Here is a 16,041-nt window from a genome sequence, read left to right on the forward strand (position 1 = left end):
TCGGAGGATCTGATTTACACAGACTGGAAACATCCAGATAAGGAAATTTGAAGTTCTTTACCCTATCGAGGAGAAGTTTACCAAGAAGTGGAGTCTGCCATTTCTTGTGTAAATAAAAGCCTAAGGCCCCGTACACACGACCAGTTTCCTCGGCAGAATTCAGCTTCCGACCGAGTTTCTGGCTGAATTCTGCCGAGGAAACTGGTCGTGTGTACACTTTCGGCCGAGGAAGCCGACGAGGAGCTCGACGAGGAAATAGAGAACATGTTCTCTATTTCCTCGTTGTTCTATGGGAGCTCTCGGCCCGCCGAGCTCCTCGGCGGCTTCAGGGCTGAACTGGCCGAGGAACTCGATGTGTTTGGCACGTCGAGTTCCTCGGCCGTGTGTACGGGGCCTAAGACAATGCTCAGGTATTTAAAGATCGCAGTGACCCAACCTGCTGTGGTGGCAGTTGGTATGTGTCAGGTCCTAAAGGAACAAGTGAAACAGGGGCTGAAAGATCTTCCCCTGGAGCAGATAAAATTCTGGGAGAATCTGCCTAGGGCCTTATGTTTCACGGTGGATGCCATTAGAGATTCTATTCAGCAAGCATCTCGCCTTACGCTCCAGCTGGTGCATATGCGCAGAATTCTTTGGCTAAAGCATTGATCAGCGGAAGCCCCATGCAAAAAGCTTTTTGCCAGTTTCCCCTTCCATGGTGAACGCCTCTTTGGGGATGATTTGGAAAAGTATATCCAAAAGATATCAAGTGGTAAAATGACTCTATTGATGGAGAAGAAGAAAAACAAGCGCCCTTGTTTTAAGAAGAAGCTTCAGCCCAGGGAACCTGGGCCGAGATCGAACAGAGTCTGCCCATCAACATATTGGAGATTCAGGCAGTATATCTAGCCCTCAGAACCTGGACACACAGGTTACAGGGTCACCCTGTTTGGATTCAATCCGACAATGCTACTGCAGTAGCTTATATCAATCACCAAGGAGGCACCCAGAGTCGGGATGCTCAGAAGGAGGTGAATGGATTTTGGCATGGGCAGAAAATCATATTCCTTGTCTTTCTGCAATCTTCATTCCAGGGGTAGAGAATTGGCAAGCGGACTACCTGAGTCGCCAGCAGCTGTCGCCAGGGTAGTGGTTTCTCCACCCCGATATATTTCAGGCCATATGCCAGAGATGGGGACCACGGATGTAGACCTGCTAGCTTCCAGATTCCACAGGAAGTTGGACAACTTTGTATCCAGGATGAGAGATCCTTTGGCTTACGGAGCGGATGCTCTGATAATTCCCTGGGATCCATTTTCACTGGTCTATGCATTCACTCCTATCCCCCTCCTACAAAGACTTCTTTGCAGGATCAAGAAGGAGGGAATACCAGTACTCCTAGTGGCCCCAAATTGGCCCAGCATGGCCTAGTACGCCAAGATCATAAAGATGGCGGTAGAAAAACCTTGGGTGCTTCTGCTTCGTCAGGACCTGCTGTCGCAGGGTCCAGTATCCCATCCTTCCTTACAAAAGCTAAATTTGACGGTCTGGCTACTGAGACCTACATTTTGAAGAAACAAGGGCTCTTGGGTCCGGTTCTTTCTATGCTCATTAATTCTAGAAAGCCAGCCTCCAAACTTATCTACTATAGAGTCTGGAAAGCGTATGTTTCTTGGTGTGAATCCAGAGGGTGGAATCCTCAGAAATATTGCTCAGAAATATGACATAAGTAGGATTCTGGCCTTTTGCCAATTAGGAGTGGATATGAAATTAGCCCTGAGTACCATCAAGGGTCAAATATCGGCTCTATAGTTTTTTCTTCAGAGACCGCTGGCATCTCATTCCCTAGTTCGGGGTTTCATTCAGGGGGTACTGCGGGTAAATCCGCCAGTCAAGTCTCCCTTGTGTCCCTGGAATTTGAATTTAGTGTTGTCAGTCTTACAAAAGCAACCTTTTGAACCTATCCGCCATATTCCTTTGATTCTTTTGAGCAGGAAATTTTCCTTTTTGATTGCTATCTCCTCTGCTAGGAGAGTATCAGAGATAGCAGCTCTTTCCTGTAAAGATCCTAATTTCATTTGTCACAAAGACAAAACTGTACTACGCCCCCATCCTACCTTTCTACCAAAGGTGGTGTCGACATTTCAATTAAATCAGACATTGTTTTGCCTTCCTTTTTTCCTGAACCGCGGTCAGCGGGGGAAAAGTTATTACACTCTATAGATGTAGTGAGAGCAGTAAAAGTTTATTTGCAAGCAACTGCTCAGATACCTAAAACAGATGTTTTGTTTATTCTGCCAGATTGTCCCAAGAAGCGGCATCAAAATCAACTATTTCAAGGTGGATTCGGCAAGTTCTTATTCAGGCTTATGGTTTAAGGAACAAGATTCCACCTTTTTCGGTTAAGGCGCACTCAACCAGGGCAATAAGTGCTTCATGGTCAGTGCATCACCACGCTTCGATGGCTCAGATCTGTAAAGCTGCAACTTGGTCTTCGATCCATACATTTACAAAATTCTATCAAATAGATGTAAGAGGACATGAGGCTTCTGCCTTCGGGCGTAGTGTTCCGCAGGCAGCAGTATAGGGCTTCTTGTCCATTGGCAGCCTGATTGATCTGTGTCTCCCACCCCTCATATTGAGCATTGCTCTGGGACATCCCACTATGTAATGAATAGAGGCTCTGTGTCCCGTGGTGTACGATAAAGAAAACAGAATTTTTAATAACAGCTTACCTGTAAAATCATTTTCTTGGAGTACACCACGGGACACAGAGGTCACCCCCCCCCCCTTCTATGGGATCTTTACTGCTTTGCTACAAAAACTGAGGTACTTCCCTTATGGGAGGGGTTATATAGAGGGGAACTTGTCTTCATTGGTTGTGTCAGTGTCAGATCACCTCTAGTGAACTATAAAACCCACTATGTAATGAATAGAGGCTCTGTGTCCCGTTGGTATACTCCAAGAAAAGGATTTTACAGGTAAGCTGTTATTAAAAATCCTGTTATTTTTTATAAATAGGGTGTCTACAATACCAAGTTGTTTTTTTTGTTTTCTTTGCTTTTTTCATATATTATATTTCATTTTGAGCAGTGTTCACCGATTTTTTATTTTATTAAATTTATATAAATTTCCCTGATTGTGGATTTAAAAAAAACAAACATGGGGCCAGATTTACGTAGATGGGCGTATTTTTGGGTGGGCGTAACGTATTTGATTTACGTTACGCCGCCGCAAGTTTTTCAGGCAAGTGCTTTATTCACAAAGCACTTGCCTGTAAAGTTGCGGCGGCGTAGCGTAAATCACCCGGCGGAATTCAAATTTGGCAGGTAGGGGGCGTGTTTCATTTAAATGAAGCGCGTCCCCGCGCCGAACGAACTGCGCATGCGCCGTCCCTAAAAAATCCTGGCGTGCATTGCTCTAAATGACGTGGCAAGGACGTCATTGGTTTTGACGTGGACGTAAATGGTGTCCAGCCCCATTCACGGACGAATTAGGCAAACGACGTAAAATTTCAAAATTCCGACGCGGGAATGACGACCAGACTTAACATAGCATACGCCACTTAGGGGGCAGCTTTATCTTTACGCCGGCATACCTCTTACGGAAACGGCGTATCTTTACTGCGACGGGAAAGCGTACGTTCGTGAATCAACGTATCTACTAATTTGCACATTTTACGCCAAACTCAATGGAAGCGCCACCTAGCGGCCAGCGGAAATATTCCACCCTAAGATACAACCGCGCCGGCCTTAGGTAGGTTTAAGTTTATCTCAGTTTGAGCATACACTTAAACATGCGACGGGCTTAGATTGCGAGTTACGTCGGTGTATCTACTGATACGCCGGCGTAACTCTTTGTGAATCTGGCCCATGGTCTTTGGATGGAGATGACAATCATAGGAAAAACACATATTAGACACATTATGGGGAATAGTCGCAACAGCTGTGCAAATGCTTCAGCATTTACATAACATTTTTTTTAAAAGGTAGACATCATAAAATGATTACTTCCTATATGAAAATCCATCATATCTTAGTAGCCTATTTTTATTAGGAAGATTATATTTCCTGAGGTCTGCTAATATACAGCAGCAGATTTGTAAAACAAGCTTGTCTTAGTTCATATGGTATTACGGAAGAGATCAGCCAGGTAATTCTACCCCAGGCTTAGGAATAATACAGTATAGAAACAATGAGGGACACAAATCGCTCAGGAATTCTATAGCGTAAGTTTACAGTCATGTAAATTTGTGTAGAAGAATTAAGAATTTGTATAAATTCTTTAACAATAGTAGTGGTAAAACACTCTGGGCCAAGATTCACAGTATCTACTGATACTCCGGCGTATTTTTAAATTTGCCGCGTCGTATCTTAATTTGTGATTCACAAACAAGATATGACGGCATTTGGCTAGGATCCGACAGGCTTACGGCTTCGTACGCTTTCGGATCTTAGGCTGCAATACTTCGGCCGCCGCTGGGTGGAGTTTGCGTCGTTTTCCAGCGTCGGGTATGCAAATTAGCTTTTACGGCGATCCACGAAGGTACTCGCGTGCGTTACGTCGTCGCAAGTCGTTTTTTTCTGTCGCAAAGTTAAGGCTGCTTTTTCATGCCTTAACTTTAGACCAGCCATGTTAAAGTATGACCGTCGTTCCCGCGTCGAATTTTAAATAATTTTTTTTTTCGGCTTAAGTACGTTACGCACGTCACCATTCACAAACACGTCGGGGCGCCGTAATTTTGTGCAAAGCACGGCGGGAAATTTCCAAACAGAGCATGCGCAGAACGTTCGGCGCGGAAGCGTGCCTAATTTAAATGGTACACGCCCCATTTGAATTAGGCAGGCTTGCGCTGGACATCTTTACGATACACCGCCGTAAGTTTACACGCAAGTGCTTGGTGAATCAGGCACTTGCGCTGAAAACTTGCGACGGTGTAACGTAAAGATGATACGTTACGCCGCCGCAGTTTTTGCTGAATCTGGCCCTCTGTAACCGCTGTTTTTGGTATATGATTAATTAATTAATTAATTTTGTTTTAAAAGAATAAACCTTTTAAGTATCAATGCTTTTACCTGCTAAGAACTGCCAAAAATCTAAAAAGCTAATATAAAAAAGAGAAGATGTATGCAATGATGTAATCTCCTATCAGCTGCCCTCTTTAGACCCAGATGATAGGAGATCTACTAGGTCTACTAAACAATAGTGCATGTGTGGGGAAGTAACACAATGCAGTAGGGATGAGCTTTATGTTCGAGTTGAACATGACTTTGACTTAAACATTGGCTGTTCGCCCATTCGGCTAACAGTGAATAATTTGGGGTGTTAGCGGGAAATTCGAAAACCCGCGGAACACCCTTTAAAAGTCTATGGGAGAAATCTAAAGTGCTAATTTTAAAGGTTAATATGCAAGTTATTGTCATAAAAAGTGTTTGGGGATCTGGGTCCTGCCCCAGGGTACATGTATCAATGCAAAAAAAGTTTTAAAAACGTCAGTTTTTTTTGGGAGCAGTGATTTTAATAATGCTTAAAGTGAAATAATAAAAGTGAAATATTCCTTTAAATTTTGTACCTGGGGGGTGTGTATAGTATGCCTGTAAAGTAGCGCATATTTCCCGTGTTTAGAACTGTCCCTGCACAAAATGTAATTTCTAAAGGAAAAAAAGTCATTTAAAACTACTCGCGGCTGGCTATTCATGAATTGTCGGTCCCGGCAATACAGATCAAAGTCATTGAAAAAAACGGCAGTCCATTACAGGCCCTTTGGGTCTGGTATGAATATTAAGGGGAACCCCGAACCAAAACAAAAAAGCGTGGTGGTTCCCCCCCAAATTTTCATGTCAGGCCCTTCAGGTCTGGTGTGGATATTAAGGGGAACCCTGCACCAAAATAAAAAAATGGCGTGGGGTCCCCACAAAAATCCATACCAGACCCTTACACAAGCACGCAACCTGGCAGGCTGCAGGAAAAGAGGGGGGACAAGAGAGAGTGCCCCCCTCCTGAACCTTACCAGGCCACATGCCCTCAATATGGGGAGGATGTCCCCATGTTGATGGGGACAAGGGCCTCATCCCCACAAGTATTGCCCTGGGGTTGTTGGGGTCTGCGGGCGGAGGGCTTATCGGAATCTGGAAGCCCCCATGTTGAGGGCATGTGGCCTGGTATGGTTTAGGAGGGGGGCAGCTCTCCCATCCCCCTTTTTTCCTGCAGCCTGCTCTTTTCCTGCGGCCTGCCAGGTTGCGTGCTCGAATAAGAGTCTGGTATGGATTTTTTGGGGGATCCCACGCCATTTTTAAAAAAATTTGGTGCAGGGTTCCCCTTAATATCCATACCTGACCTGAAGGGTCTGGTATGGATTTTGGGGGGGACCCCATGCCATTTTTTTTATTTTGGTGCAGGGTTCCCCTTAATATCCATACCAGACCTGAAGGGCCTAATACGGAATTTGGGGGGGACCCTCACACTTTTTTTTGTTTCGGGGTTCCCCTTAATATTCACACCAGACCCAAAGGGCCTGGTAATGGACTGGGGGGGACCCCTGACGTTTTTTTTTAATGACTTTGATCTGTATTGCCGGGACCCGACAATTCATGAATAGCCACGGGTAGTTTTAAATTACTTTTTTTCCTTTAGAAATTACATTTTGTGCAGGGACAGTTCTAAACACGGGAAACATGCACTACTTTACAGGCATACTATACACACACACCCCAGGTACGAAATTTAAAGGAATATTTCACTTTTATTGTTTCACTTAAAGCATTATTAAAATCACTGATACATGTCTCCTGGGGCAGGACCCAGGTCCACAAACACTTTTTATGACAATAACTTGCATATTAACCTTTAAAATGAGCACTTTTTCATGTTCGTGTCCCATAGATTTTAACTGTGTTTTCTGCTTGTTCGCATGTTCTGGTGCGAACCGGGGGGGGGGGGGGGGGGGATGTTTGGCTCATCCCTACAATGCAGTGGTCAGGAATGTGGGAAGGGTTAGATGCAGCAGATAATATACCTTTTGTGAAGTATATTAGAATATTCTCAGCTCAGTTCAGATGCAGAATACATGCACATACATTTCTACATTGTTCATTTCTCCACATCTTTATATACTATTTATCGCACAGTATTCCACTATAAACAAATTATTTATGTTGAGATCTCTAACAAGCATACTAACTTTTATTTTTTTAAGGTTTATTCTGCTTTACTTGCATGGCCCTTATGGTTGTCAGTCTTATGGGTTGCATTGCAACTTCCTACCTGTTAAACCTGTCTGAGACTTCCACGCAAACTCCTCCTTGGATGAAATTCTGGATTAAAACATGCTTGGCACGATTTCTCTTTTTCAACATAAATTGCTCTAAACGAGATCACATCTCTAATTCTCACGGTGTTATAGAAAATGGTGAGTTTGTGCAGTGCTATTGAAATGAAAGACCCATTAAAGCTGCAGATTACTTAAGTCCTCATTTGCATACGCAAAGCGGCATTTCAATGAGAAATGCCCCCAGCGGCGGATGCGGTACTGCATCCTAAGATCTGACAGTGTAAGTGTCTTACAGATGTCAGATCTTCTGCCTAACTTTGGAAAAATCCTTTTGAGGATCGTTTCCAAAGTTAGGCACAGGGATACGCAGGCTGAACAGCAGTTCCGCCTGCGTATCTCCTTTGAAGATTTGGCCCTATATACTTATCTATTCCGAGGACGCTCCGGTCTGGCCACATGATCAGGTCCCAGTGCCGGCTTCAGTGTGGAGAAGGGACAGCCAAAAATGCATGCTCCATAGCAAGCCTATGGGCGACGTCATCATGCAGGCTCTGCAGCCGTTGTCTGTAATCTCTTCCCTTTACTGAAGCTGGTGCTGGGACCCAACCTTGTGACCGGAACGGAGCATCCTCAGCATTGGTAAATATGCAGATCTTTCTTTTACAGGGAAGACAGAATAGGCTTAGAATGGGGTTGGGAGTAAATTTAAGTATAGTTAGTGTTTGAGTGAACTTTCACATTAATTACCTTTATTCCCACCAGTGGTACCATTATGCCTCGTTTACACTGAGCATCCGCTCAGTACCGGTTCGGTACGGTTCGGTACTTTGGGTGTTTCCATTATGAAAGTGTGCCATAAAACCGAACCGTACCGCACCATTCTGGGGCCTGCTTCAGATGTGGGGCCATAGAAAATGGAACGGTTCGGTTAGGGCGGAGCTACAGTACATTCCACTGATTGGTGGACACGCTGGGCATTTTTTCGAAACCCTGTATGGCCCCTGACGGTCCGACTTGCAGTGGAAACGCTCACCAGAATAGACCGGACCATTCTAACCATTCCAAACTGTACCGACCCGAACCGTTGCGCTCAGTGGAAACGAGGCATTAGATCATTGTTTATGCTTACTGTTTGCCAATATGTGTGCATTAAATATCTGATCACACAACCCCTCTCCATAGCTGTAATATAAAAAATGAAAATAAGTAATTACATTTTCTTGCCACTGTACCTCTTCATGTCTACTGATCACATACTTATTTAAAAATTAATTCCAGGTATGGTTATTTTTTGCATAGTTACATTGTTCCAGCTTGGACACCAATGTAAATAAATATATATATATATACAGTATATATATATATATATATATATATATATATATATATATATATATATATATATATATATATATATATATATATATATTAGGGCTGTTACTGATTAAAATTTTTGTGTTCGATTAATCGATTTTTTTTTAATTGATTCATCGACTAATTTTGATTAATTATAACGCACATACAGATCCAACTACTTTTAGCTGATCTCCTTGCAGGCTGATTCCCAATGCAGCTACCAACCACTGGAAAAATGGATAGCAGGATACAAAAAACACACAAAGGCAGCGCTCGATGGGAATAGCATTAAAACATTTATAGTCTTCAAGTAGGTAACAAAATAAAAATATTGCACTGCAGATAAAATCAATGTAGCTACATAAACTGTAAAAATGGTGCGAGTAATACCAAACAGTAGCAAAAGCAGCCATAAAAACATGTAGCTAAGTATGATACTGGTATAAAAATGTGTAAAAGGATACCACTGCTGAATCCAGATGAGGAGAGGTTAACATCAGTCCGTCGGCATGTAGATGTCCCATGAAGGGAACTATCATAACTCCCAGTGGATGGCTGTAGAATCCCAGGTTGATAGAGGGAAGTGATAGAGGGAAGTGATAGAGGGAAGTGATAGAGGGAAGTGTGGCAGATAGGAAGGTCCCACCGGCATGCAGATATGAAGGCACAGCAAAGGAGCCCTTCAGATGGACACGACAAGCCCTGCTGGTGTCCGTGACGTCACTGGATCTCCGACAGAACTCCCTGAAGGCCCGGAAGCCGGCAGAGAGGTGAGTACCAATCAAAAGAATTTTGATCAAACAAAAAAATTTAAGATTAATCAAGGAATTAATAGTTAATTTCCACAGCCCTACTGTATATATATATATATATATATATATATATATATACACACACAGTATCCCACAAAATTGAGTACACCCCCCACATTTTTGTAAATATTTTATTATATCTTTTCATGTGACAACACTGAATAAATTACACTTTGCTACAATGTAAAGTAGTGAGTGTACATCTTGTATAACAGTGTACATTTTCTGCCCCCTCAAAATAACTCAATACACAGCCATTAATGTCTAAAAGTGAGTACACCCCTAAGTGAAAATGTCCACATTGGGACAAAAGTGTCAATATTTTGTGTGGCCACCATTATTTTCCAGCACTGATTTAACCCTCTTGGGCATGGAGTTCTCATGGAGTTCTCCAGAACTTCACAGGTTGCCACTGGAGTCCTCTTCCACTCCTCCATGACAATATCAAAATATTGGTAAAACGCCGCTATTTTACCGTCGGATTTGCGGCGCATTTCGGCCAATAGTGGGGCACTTTTAACCCCCAGCTAGCGGCCGAGAAAGGAATAATACTGCCCGCAATGTGCCGCTATAGTGGCGGATTGCCAGCGGTACGGCAGCGCTGCCCATTGATTTCAATGGGCAGGAGCGCATTAGGAGCTAAACTGAGGAAACTGAGGAAAAAAAGAAAGAAAGCTCTATTTGTGGGAAAATAAAGGACGCCAATTTTGTTTGAGAGCCACGTCGCACGACCGCGCAATTGTCAGTTAAATTGACGCAGTGCCGAATCGCAAAAAGTGGCCCGGTCATTGACCAGCAAAATGGTCTGAGGCTGAAGTGGTTAACCACTGGGATTTAAAAAATGTTGCTAAACAAACAAAGAAAGAGGGATTTTTTTAAAAAAAATTCCTGTTATAAAATTTTGCAAATAAGGGGCCAGATTCAGGAAGCTATTGCGCCCGCGCAACCATAGGTTGCGCGGCGCAATAGCTGTTTTGCTCCCGCGTAGCGAATGCCCCTGATTCAGGAACATCGCTACGCGGACTGCAGCCTAGAATATGACAGACATAAGCCTCCTTATGCCTTCATATCTTAGGCTGCATTCTTGCGTTGGCCGCTAGGGGGCGCGGCCATTGTGATCGGCGTATAGTATGCAAATTGCATACTACCACCGATTCACAAAAGTTGCGCGGGCCCTGCGCACGCAAGGTACGGAGTTTCCGTACGGCGACTTTAGCGCAAGGTTGCTCCTGCTGTAGCAGGGGCAGCCAATGCTAAAGTATAGCCGCCCTTCCCGCTCGTGAATTTTAAATTTCACGTCGTTTACGTAAGTGAATCGTGAATGGTGCTGGACGCCATTCACGTTCACTTAGAAGCAAATGACGTCCTTGCGACGTCATTTGCCGCAATGCACGTCGGGAAAGTTTCCCGACGGAGCATGCGCTGTTAGCTCGGCACGGGAGCGCGCCTAATTTAAATGATTCCCGCCCCCGGCGGGATCATTTACATTAGGCGCCCTTACGCCGGGCTATTTAGCATATCGCCCGCGCAATTCACGGAGCTACTGCTCCGTGAATCGCGGGCATTTCAAAATATTTGCGTGGGCGCAGAGCAAAAATCGTTGCCCTTTGCCCACGCAAATATTGCGTGGATCTACCTGAATCTGGCCCAAGGTTTCTCCTTCACTGATGGGCACTGATAACGCTGCACTGATATGCGGCACTGGTAGGTGGCACTAATGAAGCTCAGTTAAAAAAACGATCGAGTCCAACGCGGTGACGTAAAACACAACGACGTGCTGAGAAAAATGAAGTTCAATGCTTCCAAGCATGCGTCGACTTGATTCTGAGCATGCGCGGGCTTTTAACCGATGCTTTTGCATACTAACCGTCGGTTTTGACCGAACGGTTAGGCGTCCATCGGTTGAATTTTAAAGCAAGTTCTACATTTTCCGACCGAAGGATAACGGACCGATGGGGCCCACACACCATCGGTTTGGACCGATGAAACGGACCTTCAGTCCGTTTTCATCGGTTTTGACCGACCGTGTGTACAAGGCCTAAGGCCTGGGTCGAATTTCGAAAGAATTTTCTTTCGAAAATCTTATCTAAGAATTTTCATTCGTATTTCGCACCATTAAAATTCAATGGCCACACGAAAATCGTCTGTTGCTGCAGCCCGCAGCAACAGACGATTTTCGTGCGGCCATTGAATTTTAATAATCAGACATGTTGGACATTTTTTGAAAAACGAACGATTTCTAATCAATGATGGGAAAATTGTGCGATAAATTTAATTGAAAAAGAAATGTGCATGTGCAAGAAAAGAAAATTCCAGGAAAGAAAAGAAGATACCCAGACACAAAACTTATTTTCTGTAGGAACATGAGGTGAAATTGAAGGTTTGGTTGGCCGAATTTCTAAATCAATGGTGGCACCATTGGATCACAAAACGCACAAATTTTCTGATTTTCAAAATAAAATTATTTTGAAATTCAACCATGTATGGCCTGCCTAAGGCTTGGGGTGAAAGGACTAGATGACGCTGAACATTTTCCAGCCAGGAAATGAGGCAGGAGATATCTGATTTGTTTCAGCTTCTAATGCACAATGTAAGAAACCCAATTTCAGTATTGGATAGAAACCTGTGCAACAGTGCAAGATTGACGGTAAGACTAGAGTTGGACTTTAACTGCAGCAGAGAAGATCGTGGGTGAATCAGCTCCTTTAGGCTCCATTCACACCTAGGCATTTTAACGCCTGAAGCCCGACGCTATTGCAGCCTGCAATACGCTGGAGGGGTGATTTAACATTGTCGGCTATGGAGATGGTTCACATCTCCACGCCGAACGCCGAAACGCCGTACGCCTGAAGCTCAAAACAAGTCCCGGACCCTTTTTTTCAGGCGGCTTTCGGCGTTCGGCATAGCCGACAATGTTAATCACCCCTCCGGCGTATGTTAGGCTTAAAAAACGCTGCGTTTTGTCGCGGCAAATCGCAGGACAAAACTCTGCGTTCAGGTGTGAATGCAGCCTTATACTGTATGTATTTCATCTGTGTACTTTGCTGTTTACCTGGAGCTCAGCTTTAACAATTGCAAGGATTCAAATGTTGAAATGACAACCAGAAAAAATTACAAATATTATTTTTCAAATGTTGATGTCTAATGCCTTGTACACACAATCGGATTTTCCATCAGGATAAACTCTGATGGATTTTTCTGACGGAATTCCGTTCAAGCTGTCTTGCATAAACACTGTCACACCAAATTCGGACCGTCAAGAACGTGGTGACGTACAACACTACGACGAGCCGAGAAAAATGAAGTTCAATGCTTCCGAGAATGCGTCGACTTGATTCTGAGCATGCGTGTTTTTTTCTCAGTCGGAGTTCCACACAGACGAACGGAATTTCCGATAGGATTTTTTTCCATTGGAAAAAAAAGAACATGGGGCCAGATTCACGTAGAAGTGCGGCGGCGTAACGTATCGTAGATCTCCGCTGTGAATCTGGCCCATGTTCTCTTTCTAAATTCAAACGGAAAATAGTCCGATGGGGCACACACATGGTTGGAATATCCGATGAAAAAATTCCGTTGTATTTTTTCCATTGGAAATTCCGATCGTGTGTACAAGGCATAACACGTATTGAGTATTGCTCATTATCATGGTTTTCTATTACCTTTTTAAAAATCTGTTTATTTGCCACTGTTATTACTTTTTAGGTGCTATTAATCCAAGATATGCCCATAAGAGGGAAGATGCTTCACCTGTAACTGTAGATATAAATAATATAACTGAAACCCAACTTTTGGAGATGTTGCTGTTAGAAGTCCAAACTATCCAGCAGGAACTGATCTCTCATAAGACTGAAGAAGATGGTGAATCAGATTGGTACATTATCGCAATGGTGTTGAATCGATTGTTCATAATATTGTATTTGCTATCTATTATCATTACATTTATTGTAGTCTTCTCTCTATGGGGGTCGTAAGGAATACCCATTATAGTAGTTATGGAGCTCATGTAGTTTTGAAGCAAATGATGTTATAATAATATTATATTATACCTTGCTTGCCATATTGTTTGAGCCACAATTTAATAGGATTGCCATCATATACCATTAAATCGGAACTATAGCCAGAACTTAAGCCTCATACACACGATCGGATATCTGATGGAATCTAATCCGATGGATTTTTTCGTTGGATATCCGATGAAGCTGACTTTCATCAGTCTTACCTACACACCATCAGTCAAAAATCCGACCGTGCCAAAACGCAGTGACGTAAAACACTATGACGTGCTGAGAAAAATTAAGTTCAATGCTTCCGAGCATGCGTGGACTTGATTCTGAGCAGGTGTGGATTTTTGACCGATGGACTTCTACACAGACGATCATTTTTTTATCCATAGGAAAAATGTAAAACATGTTCTATTGTTTTTCACCAATGGAAAACAAACCGATGGGGCCCACACACGAACGGTTTGTCCGATGAAAACAGTTCATCGATCTGTTTTCATCGGACAAACCGATCATGTGTACAGGGCTTTAATATATTTTTTTTTGCTTTGGATGGAGTGGGGAGGTGTTAAAACATCTTACCATTTATATTGCAGTGTTTGTTCCCACTGGGGAAATGTACCCGCACTTCCTGTTCTGGTGGTCACAGACTGGCTACCAGAACAGGCTCTTCGGCTCGGTTCACACTACTGTGATGCAATTTTCACTGCCATTCTGTAGTGCTACTTTGATGTGAGTTTGATGTGAATTGGCTGTGTTTTGGCAATACTAGGAGGTGGCAGCTGTGGCCATGGATAGATTCATGCAATTCATAAATCTATCCATTGGTCATAAAGAGAGTGGCGCCCGTGCGCCCTTATGGACGCACCGCCACTGCCCCATAGTAATTCTATGGGTGGCGTCACTTCCCAGGCATTTCCCAGTCTTTGTCGGCTGTCTCTGCTGCGGGAGACTGGACCAGATCAGATCAGCTAGAGAAAAGGTATGTATAGCTTTTTTTGCTTTACAGGGTTAGATAGATTAGTCTTAGAATGTGGCTGCCAGTAGGTTTAGAGTTAGATTTAGGCTGAACTTCTACTTTAAACCTGAACACCTGACTTTAAGCCTAAAAAAAGCATTTGGGATGCAACATGGAAAAACGTTATATAGTCATTAACTTTTTGCACATCAATGTTGACATAAAGGCAATGCTTCTCATCTCCCTGAGAATATCTCCATCATGTTAGCATCTTGTTGTAGGATTATTTTCAGTGGTGGAGATGGAGAAACTGATCAGGTTTGAAGGTAAAAAGGATGCCAAATGCATCCTAATCCTCATTAAAACCCTTTTAGTCTGTAAAAAACCCAGACTGGGTTGGAGGCTAAGGCCGGAATTTAGAAAGCCCGGCGTTACTTTGTGCGTGCGTAGCGTATCTCAGATACGCTACGCCGCCGTAACCTAGTGAGGCAGGTTCTGTATTCAGAAAGAACCTGCGCCTCTAAGTTACGGCGGCGTAGCGTATGAGGGACGGCGTAAGCCCGCCTAATTCAAAATAGGAAGATGTGGGCGTGTTTTATGGTAATTCAGTGTGACCCCACGTAAATGACGTTTTTCACGAACGGCGCATGCGCGGTCCATGGACGTATCCCAGTGCGCATGCTCCAAATTACGGCGCAAAGCCTCATTGGTTTCGACGTGAACGTAACTTACGCAAAGCCCTATTCGCGAACGACTTATGCAAACGACGTAAACGACGCAAAATTCGACGCTGGCCCGACGTCCATGTCAAGTGACATTGGCTACGCCTCATATAGCAGAAGTAACTTTACGCCGGAAAAAGCCTTATGTAAACAACGTAAAAAAATGCGCCGGGCGGACGTACGTTTCTGAATCAGCGTATCTACCTAATTTGCATATTCTACACGTAAATCTCCGGAAGCGCCACCTAGCGGCCAGCGTAAATATGCAACTAAGATACGACGGCGTAAGAGACTTACGTCAGTCGTATCTTAGCCAAATTTTGGCGTATCTTTCTTTCTGAATACAGAAAGAAGATACGCCGGCACATGCTAGAATTTACGCGGCGTATCAATAGATACGCATACGTAAATTGTTTCTGAATCCGGGCCTAAATGTCTAGCAGGGCTCTAAACAAACTTTCAAAACTACACTGCATTGCGGGTTCAAAACCAATGACCTAAATATTTTAGAAAGGCTCAGGACAAAGCCTAGAACGTATTCCAACTGAGAATATGTGACAAGAATGTAAACTACTTCTCACCAAATGTTCCCATCCAACCTTACATTTTGGTAGGGAGAATGGGGGAAAAGATTGGTGACTGTGTTTGTATTCATAGGTGTTCTGTGACTTGGGGTTAACACCTATACAAATAACAAATATTCTTTTTTGATTATTCAACTTTTTGGCACAATAAAAAATATTCTGCACCTTCAAAATGTTAAGTGTGTTGTGTAAATTATATGGTAAAAACCTCTGTATTCTTTAATTACATGTGGAAATAAAGTATTGTACAACCAGTTCTGCTCACTCATTCCAAAAAATCCTAAAAAGGTATACATTGTCATCCCAGCAATTTCTCCATTGCACTGCCTAATATACACTACATGCAGCTGATCGTTTCA

The 16,041-nt window shown here is 43.3% G+C and overlaps 1 protein-coding gene across 1 annotated transcript in view; it reads left to right on the forward strand.

The window, feature by feature from the left end:
- Positions 1–13,585, forward strand: part of LOC120917665 (5-hydroxytryptamine receptor 3A-like) — a 40,423-nt gene extending 26,838 nt beyond the window's left edge. The window contains exons 8-9 of the mRNA XM_040329120.1: positions 7,175–7,387; positions 13,120–13,585. Of these exons, the coding sequence (XP_040185054.1) occupies positions 7,175–7,387; positions 13,120–13,388 (482 nt within the window). The 3' untranslated portion in view covers positions 13,389–13,585. The remainder of the gene's footprint in view (positions 1–7,174; positions 7,388–13,119) is intronic.
- Positions 13,586–16,041: the final 2,456 nt, after the last annotated feature.

The sequence above is a fragment of the Rana temporaria genome, chromosome 11 (genome assembly GCF_905171775.1).
Source record: "Rana temporaria chromosome 11, aRanTem1.1, whole genome shotgun sequence".
Lineage (NCBI taxonomy): Eukaryota > Metazoa > Chordata > Amphibia > Anura > Ranidae > Rana > Rana temporaria.